Source organism: Schistocerca nitens, chromosome 2 (genome assembly GCF_023898315.1).
Source record: "Schistocerca nitens isolate TAMUIC-IGC-003100 chromosome 2, iqSchNite1.1, whole genome shotgun sequence".
In the NCBI taxonomy this organism is placed as follows: Eukaryota; Metazoa; Arthropoda; class Insecta; order Orthoptera; family Acrididae; genus Schistocerca; species Schistocerca nitens.
Window position 1 is genome coordinate 262,033,378 of NC_064615.1, and position 12,492 is coordinate 262,045,869.

Consider the following 12,492-nt stretch of genomic DNA (forward strand, 5'->3'; position numbering starts at 1 on the left):
ATCCAGTCCAGATAATGATAACTGCAGAAAACCCAGAACTACCACTTTAAGATTGAAAGAAATGCCTCTCAAACATGAGAGTATTAAAATCCTAATGGTACTCTGCCGAAGTATTTGCAACAAAGTGCCAGACTTTGAACTGCTCACGAAAAGCAGCAAAACTCGCATAATACTAGGTACAAAAAGCTGGTTGAAACCTGAAATTGATAGCAGTGAGATATTTGGGGAGAATTTAAGTGTATATCGAAAGGATAGGCAAGTGGGAAATGGAGATGGTGTATTTGTCGCTGCAGACAAAAAATCAAATCCATCGAGATAGAAATGGAAGCTGTATGTGAGACTGTTTGGGCAAGACTCAGTATCAGGGGTGGACATAAAATAACTGGATCCTTCTATTGGCTACCAGACTCATCACCTGATGTAACCAAAAACTTCAGAGAAAACCTTAGTTCACTTGTACATAAGTTGCACAAAAATACTGTAATCGTTGGTGGAGACTTTAATCATCCAACAATTAATTAGGAAAATGACAATTTTCTTAGTGTTGGGCGTGATAAGATACCCAGTGAAACTTTACTAAAAGTCTTTTCTGAAAACTACCTAGAACAGATGGTTAGGAACCCTACTCATGATGGAAATATAATGGACTTAATAGTAACAAAAAGACCTGAGCTCTTCGAGGATGTCCACATCGAAACTGGTATCAGTAACCATGATGCAGCTGTGGCAACAATGATCACCAAAGTGCGAAGGACAACTAAAACACACAGAAAGATATATATGTTCAGTAAACTAGAAAATAAAAAAATCAGTAATACCCTATCTCATTGAGGAACTTGAAACTTTCAGAACAGGTCAGGAGCATGTAGAGGAACAGTGGCTCAAGTTTAAAAGAATAGTTGACCACACACTGGATAGACATGTACCCAGTAGAACAGTACATAATGGGAGGAAACATCCACGGTATACAATCACCGTAAAGAAACTTCTACTACCCTTCTTGTAAGGCATGGTGCCTTCTATGACTACCATAGCAAGGTATTGAAACTTCCTGGCAGATTAAAACTGTGTGCCGAACCAAGATTCAAACTTGGGACCTTTGCCTTTCGCGGGCAAGTGCTCTACCAACTGAGCTACCCAAACATGATTCACGCCCTGTCCTCACAGCTTTACTTTTGCCAGTACCTCGTCTTCTACCTTCCAAACTTTACAGAAGCTCTCCTGCAAACCTTGCACAACTAGCACTCCTGAAAGAAAGGATATTGCGGAGATATGGCTTAGCCACAGCCTAGGGGATGTTTCCAGAATGAGATTTTCACTCTGCAGCGGAGTGTGCACTGATATGAAACTTTCTGGCAAATTAAAACCGTGTGCCAGACCGAGACTTGAACTCGGGGCCCGAGTTTGAGTCTCGCTCCGACACACAGTTTTAATCTGCCAGGAAGTTTCATATCAGTGCACACTCCGCTGCAGAGTGAAAATCTCATTCTGATAGCAAAGTATTGTCAAATGACACTTCACAAAATCCAAAGAAATTCTGGTTGTATGTAAAGGCTGTTAATGGCACCAAAGTTAGTGTCGAGTCCCTAGTGAATGAGACAGGAACTGAAATTGAAGGTACCAAAGCAAAGCTAAAATGCTTACCCCCATTTTCAAATGTTGCTTTACAAAGGAAAACCCAGGAGAATTGCCCCAATTTAATCCTTGTACCACTGAAACGATGAATGAGGTAAGTGTTAGTGTCAGTGATGCTGAGAAAAATCTGAAATTATTAACATTGTACAAAGCTCCAGGCCCCAATGAAATCCCTGTCAGATTCTACACTGAATTTGTGGCTGAATTAGCCCCACTTCTGACTATAACCTGTCGTAGATCCCTCGAACAAGAAAACGTGCTCAGTTCTTGGAAAAAGGCATGTCACACCTGTTTACAAGAAGGGTAGTAGAAGTTATCCACAAAACTACCATTGAATATCCTTGATATCGATTTGTTGTAGAATCTTAGAACATACCCTGAGCTCAAACATAATGAGGTATCTTGAACAGAATGATCTCCTCAATGCCAACCAACATGGTTTTCAAAAACATCGATCATATGAAACCAAACTTGCACTTTTCTCACATGACATACTGATAGCTTTGGATCAATTCCGAAAAGCATTTGACTCAGTACTACACCTAACCTACTGTCAAAAGTATGATCATATGTGGTAACAAGTGAAATTTGTGACTGGATTGAGGATCTTTTGCTAGGGAGGAAACAACTTGTTATCTTGGATAGAGAGTCATTGTCAGATGTAGAAGTAACTTTGGGTGCGCCCCAGAGATGTGTGTTGGGACCCTTGTGTTCATGTTGTACAGTAATTACCTTGCAGACAATATTAACAGTAAAATCAGGCTTTTTGCAGATGATGCAGTTGTCTGTAACCATGTACTATCTGCAAGAATCTGCATAAATATTCAGTCAGATCTTGATAAGATTTCAACATGGTGCAGAAACTGGCACCTTGCTCTAAATGTTCAGGAATGTAAAATTTTGGACTTCACAAAAAGAAAAAATGTAGTAGCCTATATCTATAATATCAATGAGTAACTGTTGAAATTAGCCAACTCATACAAATACCTGGGTGTAACACTCTGTAGGGATATGTAATTGAATGATCTCATAGATTCAGTCAAGGGTAAAACAGGTGGTAGACTTTGGTTTATAGGTAAAATACTGGAGAAAAGCAATCACTCTACAAAAGAGATTGCCTACAAATCACTCAAGTGTGGGACCCGTACCAGATACGATTAACAGGGGATATTGAATGTATACAGAGTATGGCAGCATGAAAGGTCAGACAGTGGTTTAATCCAGGGGAGACGGTCACAGAGATACTGAAGGAACTGAAATGGCAGACTCTTGAAGACAGACATAAACTGGTCTGAGAAAGTCTAATAACAAAGTTTCAAGAACCAACTTTAAATGATTATTCTTCGGATATACTACATCTACTTCTATGTGATTACTCTGCTATTAACAATAACGTGCCTGGTAGAGGTTACAATGAACCACCTTCGAGCTGTCTCTCTACCGGTCCACTCACAAATGGCACGCATGAAAACTGGCACTTAAATTTTTCTGTGCGAGCCCTGATTTCTCTTATTTTACCTTGATGATCATTTCACTCTATGTACGTGGGTGCCAACAGAATGTTTTTGCAGTCAGGGGAGAAAATTAGTGATTCAAATTTCATGAAAAGACCCCGTCACAACGAAAAACGCCTCTGTTTTAATGATTGCCACTCCAATTCACGTATCACTTCTGTGGCATTATATCCCCTATTTTGGGATAATACAAAACGAGCTGCCCTTCTTTGAACTTTTTCGATGTCACCCGTCAGTCCCACCTGATGCGGATCCCACATTGCACTTCAATATATCAGAACAGGGCAGACAAGCATGGTGTAGGCAGTCTCTTTACTAGACCTGTTGCACCTTCTAAGTGATCTGCCAATGAATCGCAGTCTTTGGTGTGCTCTACCCACAACATTATCTATGCGATTGTTCCAATTTAGGTTATTTGTAATTGTAATCCCTAAGTATTTAGTTGAATTTATGGCCTTCAGATTTGTGTGACTTACTGCATAATCGAAATTTAGCAGTCTTTGGTGTGCTCTACCCACAACATTATCTATGCGATTGTTCCAATTTAGGTTATTTGTAATTGTAATCCCTAAGTATTTAGTTGAATTTATGGCCTTCAGATTTGTGTGACTTATCGCATAATCGAAATTTAGCAGATTTCTTTTAGTACTCATGTGAATAACTTCACACTTTTCTTTATTCAGGGTCAACTGCCACTTTTTGCACCATACAGATATCTGATCTAAAACATTTTGCAATTTGTTTTGGTCATTTGATGGTTTTATAAGACGGTAAATGACATCATCATCTGCAAACAATCTAAGAGGCCTACTTAAATTGTCTCCTATGTCATTAATATACCGGGTGATCAAAGAGTCAGTATAAATTTGAAAACTGAATAAATCACGGAATAATGTAGATAGAGGGGCATAAATTGGCACACATGCTTTGAATGACATGGGGTTTTATTAGAACCAAAAAAATACAAACGTTCAAAAAATGTCCGACAGATGGCGCTTCATCTGATCAGAATGGCAATATTTAGCATAACAAAGTAAGACAAAACAAAGATGATGTTCTTTACAGGAAATGCTCAATATGTCCACCATCATTCCTCAACAATAGCTGTAGTCAAGGAATAATGTTGTGAACAGCACTGTAAAGCATGTCTGGAGTTACGGTGAGGCATTGGCGTCGGTTGTCATCTTTCAGCATCCCCAGAGATGTCGGTCGATCACGATACACTTGCGACTTCAGGTAACCCCAAAGCCAATAATTGCACAGACTGAGGTCTGGGGACCTGGGAGGCCAAGCAAGACAAAAGTGGCTGCAGAGCACACAATCATCACCAAACGACGCGTGCAAGAGACCTTTCATGCGTCTAGCAATATAGGGTGTAGCGCCATCCTGCATAAACATTGTACATTCCAGCAGGTGTTTATCAGCCAGGCTGGGGATGATGCGATTCTGTAACATATCGGCGTACCTCTCACCCGTCACGGTAGCAGTTTTGTTGTCCAGCGCCATCTGTCGAACATTTTTGTGAACTTTGTTTTTTTTTTTTGTTCTAATAAAACCCCATGTCATTCCAAGCATGTATGTCAATTTTTACCTCTCTATCTACATTATTCCGTGGTTTATTAAGTTTTCAAATTTATACTGACTTTTTGATCACATTGTTCACACAGGGATCATGAGGATAAGATTAAAATAATTACTGCATGCACAGAGGAATTCAAATACTCATTCTTCCCATGCTCCATATGTGAATGGAATGGGAAGAAACTCTAATACCTGGTAAAATGGGGCAAACCCTCTGCCATGCACCTCATGGTGATTTAGAGTGTAGACAAGCATAGGCAAACAGAGCATGTCTCAGACATAGGGCTTAATTTGAGGGAGAACCTCCTTAGGATATAAATTTGGAGCACAGCATTGTACGGAAGTGAATTCTGGACTACGGGTAAACCAAAATAGTAGAGAATTGAAGCCTCTGAGATGTAGTGCTACAGAAGAATGTTGAAAAATCAGATGGACTGATAAGATAAGCAATGAGGAGGTTCTCTACAGAATCGGTGAGGAAAGGAGTATCTCTTAAACACTGGCTAAAAGGACAGACACAATAATAGGTTGTGTGTTAAAACATAAGGTAGTAGTTGCCTGGTTCTAGAAAGAATTCTGGATTACACACACTGTAAGGGAAGACATAGATTGTAATACAGGCAACAAATAATGGAATATGTTAGGTGCAAGTGCTACTCTGAGGTGAAGAGGTTGGCCAGGAGAGCAACTCCCGCAGGCTGCATCAAACCCATCAGCAGATTGATGATTCCTCGCCTCTTGCTCCAACACATGACTGATTAACTTCCACAAAAAATCCGATAAGTATTGTCGTGCCACAATAATAAATGTGAACCGTCCCTCAAAGAGAGAGAAGAACGGTTACAAATGTGGTAAGTGGCCTACCAACAAATCAGGCACAAAATGATTCTTTAGACTGCCCTTGTTCATTTTTATGGTGCTTTTGAAACATTCAGTCATCTGCAATTGAAAACTAGTAAAAAGTACTTTCATTGTTTGGGCATAAATGAGATGATATGTCCTTTTTCATCCTATACTACCACTATACTGCTTGTACACACATGCTCCTGATGCACAGATGCACTCCTGAACACGCCACATCATATCGACTGTATGGGCTTACCATATGTACAGGACTGGCCCAGATGATCCTGCTTTTTAGAGATGTCCAGGGTTGCAAAAATGCCTGGAGTTTGAGAATTTGGTGACTGGTAAGAATTTTTTTAAATTTTAGAGCTACATTTTCTACATTGTGTTTTTAAACACTTTGTTATGGTCAACCTTGCAGCCAGTGCTGATGTTGATAGGGAGGCATGGCTAAGCATTTCTGCCACTATTTTTCACTTACTATTTGTTTCTGAGTGTGAAGTAACTCGTCTACACATTTTTTATCATTTTATCTCTATTCATATTCACCAATGGGTAAAACGAAGTGTATGTCTAATGTTAACCTGCAACAGGAAAACAAATTTTTTAAATTGTGTAATGATAGTAACAATGAATGTGTTTACTGCACACTATGTACTGGAGAATTTTCTGTTGCACGTAAAGGAAGGGGTTATTTTAAAGAGCACATGAAAACTGCTAAGCACAGGATTGTTACTAACTCTACTATCCCATCAAACATAAGAGATTTTTTAAAGCCAAAGATGTTAATTGTGACTTGAAGTGTGCTACTAAAGAGGCTAAATTTGCAAGCCACACTGCTGGACACAAACTCAGTTTCAAAACATCAGAGTGTATGTCTCAACTGGTTAAAATGTTATGTAACCCACAATTTTCATCTGCTAGAACCAAAACTGAGGCAATTATTGTCAACATCACCATTTATATCTGATAACATAGTGTGTTCTTTGGAAAATATTAATTATGCAACATTAATGATGGATAGCTCAAACTGAAGTACAGTAAAACTTGTACCTACTGTTATAAAAAATTTCAGTCTGGAAGAGGAAATTCAAATTAAACTTTGACAATTTGATGAAGTGTCACAAAAAACTGCTAAAATTTTGATTGTGTTTCTTTTGCAGCGTGTGAAAAAATATATATTCTTGAAGAAAAATATGATTTGTTATACTGCTGATAAAACTAAAAGCAATTTTGGCCACAGATGAGAAAGGAGGTATGAAATTGTGTTCAGTGAAGTTCAAAGTGATTAAGAAAGTCTGATTTCAGGAACTGGTTGTTCAGTCCACATTGTACATAAATTATTTCTGAAACAAGTAATATCTAATGAAAAATACAACTGAATAAGTAAAGCTGAATGTTTCAGTAAGCAGGAAGACTTTTAAGTAATTTCAAAAATATGTCCTGGGTTAGACCCAAAAAATATGGTAAGCCTACGAATGTACCTCTTTTCTGACGGTTTGGCAACCATGAGTCGGCAGATCTGTGCGACCGTTCGTGGGTGCTTGAGGATCGCATCCTCCCAGCCATTCGTGCCCAACACTTCATTGTGTGTCCGTATGAAGTTGATGGTGACCTCCTTCAGTTTAGTACATGAGTGTTTCACAGCAAGTACCGCCATTTCTGAAGCATTGTTCACAGTGATCTCTTTGGCCAACATGGCTTCACACACTTGTTTCAGCAGTGGGATGCCGTACTCATCCGCTGCCACTAGGAGTGGTGCTGCATAAGTACACAGGTCTGGCACCTGGTCTGTGTACATGAAACAGAGCAACTGCTTCATGACTTCGTCCTTCATGTCAGAGATCTGTACAGTGAGGCTGCCGCTCTCTTTTGCGATGTCCCTTAGCTTGGCTCTAAACACTGGACTGCGGGCTGTTAGGATGGCCCTGTGCGCCAACAGCTGTGACCCAGACACCACCAGTGTGACGTCAGCAGCCTCCTTCGACTCCAGCAGCACTCCCAGGTCTCCAGATAGACCGCCTCTGCCTTCCAATGGAAATATCGCAGCCATCACTGTCGCTGGGATCTTACTGTAACATGTCCAAATATCAATTAAGTGAAATGAGCTGTTGCACCACATGTAAATAATATTATTTCAGACTTAATGAACAAGTTAAATTGTAATTTTATCTTTTTTATAAGTAGGCAGAATGACTGGGCAATACTTTCAACTCTTACCTTGATGAGCCAAAATTTCAGTATTGCCAATAGATGCATATAAAGTAGACAAAGATGTCCTGGGTTTTGACACCATTAGTGGAGATAGGTTGAAAAAGGCTAGGAAGAAATGGCTGGTCAGTTATACAAACCTGCTTTGAGGATGAGGGGAGGTTAAGTATAATGTGAGAGTATGGTACTTTGGTAAAAACTGTAGCTTCCCCAGCCTAGAGAGAGAAGCAGATACGAATTAAGAGAGGAATGAGTAGGAATTAAGGAATAGGAGAAATCTGGAAAGGGAGGGAGAGGGATTGGAAAAAAGTGACTGAGAAAATAATTGATTAAATATACAGTGACAAGCCAAAGAAACTGGTAGACCTGCCTAATATTATGTAGGGCTCAAGGGAGCATGCAGAAGTGCCACAACTTAACGTGGAGTGGATTTGACTAGTGTCTGAAGTAGTGCTGGAGGGAACTGACACCATGAGTCCTGCAGGGACATCTAAAAATCCATACAAGGAGATCTTTTCTGAACAGCATGTTGCAAGGCACCCCAGATATGCTCATGTCTGGGGAGTTTGGAGGCCAGCGGAAGTGTTTTAAGCTCAGAAGAGTGTTCCTGTAGCCACTTTGTAGCAATTCTGGATGTGTGGGGTGTCTCATTGTCCTGCCGGAATTGCCCAAGTCCGTTGGAATGCACAATGAACACGAATGGATGCAGGTGAGCAGACAGGGTGCTTAAGTATGTGTCACCTGTCACAGTCATACCTAGACATATCAGGGGTCCCATATCACTCCAACTGCATACACCCCTCACTATTACACAGCCTCCACCAGCTTGAACAGTCCCCTGCTGACATACAAGGTCCATGGATTCATGAGGTTGTCTCCGTAACTGTACATGTCTATCCGCTCAATACAATTTGAAAAAGAGACTCATCTGACCAGGCAACATGTTTCCAGTGATCAACAGCCCAATGTCAGTGTTGATGGATCCAGGCAAGAAGTAAAGCTTCATGTTTTACAGTCATCAAGGATACACAAGTCGGCCTTCGGCTATGAAAGCCCATATCGATGATGTTTCGTTGAATAGTTCACATGCTGACATTTGTTGATGGCCCAGCATTGAAATCTGCAGCAAATTGCAGAAGGATTACACTTCTGTCACATTGAACGATTCTCTTTAGTCAGCATTGGTCCCGTTCTTGCATGATCTTTTTCCAGCTGCAGCAATGTCGGAGAGTTGATGTTTTTATGGGATTTCTGATATTCACGGTACACTTGTGAAATGGTTGTACAGGAAAATCCCCACTTCGCTGCTGCCTTGGAGAAGCTGTGTCTCACAGCTTGTGTGCCAACTATGACACCATATTCAAACTCACTTAAATCTTAATAACCTGCCATTGTAGCTGCAGTCTCACCATTACTGAAGAAAGGTTCCCCTGATTTAGTATCCAATTATAGACCATTATCCATATTAAGCATCTTTTCAAAAATCCTGGAAAACCTTTTTTATGACAGGCTTATAAATTTCATAAAAAACCACGCACCAATCAGCATTCAACAACATGGTTTTAGTAAATCTTTATCCACCCAGACAGCAATTTTTGAACTGTTGGACCACAATACTGAAATCAATTGACCAACATAATATAGCTGTAGGTATCTTCTTAGATCTCTCTAAAGCCTTTGACGTACTAGATCATAAAATACTGCTTGCTAAATTGGAAAGAAGAGGAATAAGAGGTGTGGCTCACAACTGGCTATGCTCTTACCTACAAAACCGCAGACAGAAGGTATCACTTCAATACGATATTAATGTACAGAATAAAATAAATAACACAGTTTTCCTCTCGGAGGAAAGAACAATATGATATGGTGTTCCCCAGGGTTCTGTTCTAGGGCCATTACTTTTCCTCATTTACATAGATGATCATGTTGAACGTATGAGCCCACAAAAAACTATCCTGTTTGCTGATGATACAAGCATAGTGTTGACTGGATCTAGCCCTGAATCCCTTCAGACAATATCTGATAACTCTATGAAAAAACTTTCTGAGTGGTTTAACAAAAATGGCCTAATTGTTAATAGTGGGAAAACTGTATGTATCAACTTCCATCTAATTCCCACATCCAATCAAAAAACTATCCAAGTAAAGTTAAATAATGATAAAATTGAAAATGTAAATGCAACAAAATTTTTGGGTCTATGGGTCCAACAAAATTTAAAATGGGACACACATATAAACAACTTATCAAAGAAACTCTCATCATTGTGCTATGGACTAAGAATACTAAAATCTACTACAAGTAAATCCACACTAATGCAAGCATACCATGCGCAGTTCCACTCATTGCTCCGCTATGGAATCATCTTTTGGGGAAATTCAACTCACAGCACAAATATATTTAAACTACAAAAAAGAGCACTGAGGATAATCTGTGGCCTCAAAAAGCTGGAATCCTGTAAATGTCAATTTATAAAACTTAATGTTCTAAGCATCCCATCCCTATTCATTCAAGAAACAATCCTATTCACCAGGGAATACCTCTCAAGAACAGGCAAATTAATCCAAAACAATGATATACACGCTCATTATACCAGAGGGCAATCTAATATCCATCAGATTTTTTCAAGGACATCATCATACCAAAAATATATAACTCATCTGGGCGTCATATTACACAATAAAATTCCAGAACAAATAAAAACTGCTCCAGATCCAATATTTAAAAATAAACTAAAGGCATTTCTGACAAAGCACTGTTTCTATTCAGTACAAGAATTCCTGGAAATGAAAAATTATAAAGTTCCTTTGTAAAATACTGTGATTAGAGTAAAACATTCTGTAGGCAAAATAATAACCTAATTTCTACTATACACAACTATGTTTCAGTTTCACTTCCCAAAATTTTTTAACTCGCTTTTTGAATGTACAAGTACACATTCTATTAGTATTAAAACTTAATTGTCTGTGAAATCTCAATGTTAATTTCATGTTTAATGTAGTTTTTAAATGACATTGTCCTTCTGTTGTGTTTCCAGTTGACATTTTCACTATTCTGTAATCTCAGTGATTATTTGTGTAAATTTAAAGTAGCACTACATTGCCTACATGTTTCTTAGTTCCCCATGTAAATTGTTTGTATTCTCTGTATGTGAAGTTTCTATATTCATCAATGAACAATTCTGTGTACATTTTTTTAAATGGCAGTCCATTGCCTATTTTTTTCTTCAAACTACACATTTGTTAAGAAAAATGACTTGTCCTTATATCATGTGTACTTTGTACAATATGTGATCCACAGGATAAATGAATAAATAAATACAAATACAAGTAACCGATCTAACAACTGCCCCAGCCACTTGTTGTCTTATATAGGCCTGGCTGCTTACATATCTCTGTATTTGAATATACATGGCTATATCAGTTTCTTTGCTGATTCATTGTCTAAAGACATACTATAAAGTGATAAAATGAGGACGTATGCTCAGGAGAGTGACAGGACGTGACAAAATGATGGAGAGCAAGTCACGATCTTCAGAGTTCAGAAAAATAGTATTGGGCCAGAGGATCATAATGGCCACAGGACACTCAGGAAGGGCCTTTGAGACCTGTTGACACACCTTGCTTTGGTAGTACTTCTCCATTTATTCTCAATTATATTCTCAGCAACTTACTTTTCTATATTCATATCCCACAATCCCCCTCTCTGTCCCTCTTGCTTTGGTCTATCCTGTCTACTTTTCTGCTTTCCTTCCAGTCCATAAGCGATCATTCATTTAATATATCACTTCTCTTCATCTTAATTCATCTTTCCTTCTCACTGTATCCTCCTGTCATTCCTGTACTGCAGGAAGCATAGACTCATCAAAGTACTATCTTACGTCTTCTACCTTCTCTGATGACTTCCCCTTCACCGTTTCTACTCTACTTCACATTACAAGTAGGCCCCACTCCTCGTGGGGTCTGAATTAAAAGCCCCTCCTTTATAACCTTTCCTATATTTCCTTAAGGAAGGTACTACAAATTTTGAAAGCTAGGACAGTTTTTTCCTTAGTTTTTATTTTAGTGTAACAGCAACACTGGAATTTCATCTCCTGAAGATAAGAATGGTCCTTACAGTTTGCCTCTTTGTAATTTTACAATTTTCTGAAGTCAATTTAAGTTTTAATAAACATTTTTAATTGAAAAGCTGTGAGTACTGGAATTGTATATCACCAGAATTTTTAACTAAAAATGTAATTTCTACAATTACTTTAGCGAGTGTCATAGCTCGAAACTGCTGATTGTTTCTGAGTGAGGCAAAAATGTGTTAGTCGCAGTAGAGACAGCAAGATATTGATCGACCATGGGATTGTCTGGGTCTTGTTAAGAGAGTTAAAATATGACTATTTTCCAGTGCAACAATTTTCCTGTTTCAAAAGTTATCATTTAATATATTACACATGACAAAAAAAATTCTTAAACAATTTAAGAAGAGACTCCGATGACAGTTTGTTCAAAGGAAGTACACTGGAAAGATTACCAGCACCAAACAAGACTGCAGTTTTACTATCACATCATGTGCTAATGCATCTATTGAAATAGATGTAACACAGAAGCTAATTTGATTTGAAATGCTTCTGAGTGGGTCGAGTTTATTCCTTGAATACACTTGACTTTAATATTCATGTGAATTTAGTACTGAAATATCCTCTGGAACAGAGATCTTT

General features: G+C 38.7%; 1 protein-coding gene across 10 annotated transcripts in view; it reads right to left on the reverse strand.

Annotated features, from left to right (window-relative positions):
• The window catches only part of LOC126235997 (poly [ADP-ribose] polymerase tankyrase-2-like), a 271,495-nt gene that overhangs the window by 75,182 nt on the left and 183,821 nt on the right, over positions 1–12,492 (reverse strand). For 5 of the 10 annotated variants that reach the window (XM_049945004.1, XM_049945003.1, XM_049944997.1 and 2 more), the window contains one exon: positions 7,061–7,648. The exons of 2 other annotated variants lie outside the window; for them this stretch is intronic. In XM_049945004.1, the coding sequence (XP_049800961.1) occupies positions 7,061–7,629 (569 nt within the window). In that variant the 5' untranslated portion in view covers positions 7,630–7,648. The remainder of the gene's footprint in view (positions 1–7,060; positions 7,649–12,492) is intronic. 3 more of the 10 variants (XM_049945001.1, XM_049945000.1, XM_049944995.1) reach the window with 1 other exon arrangement.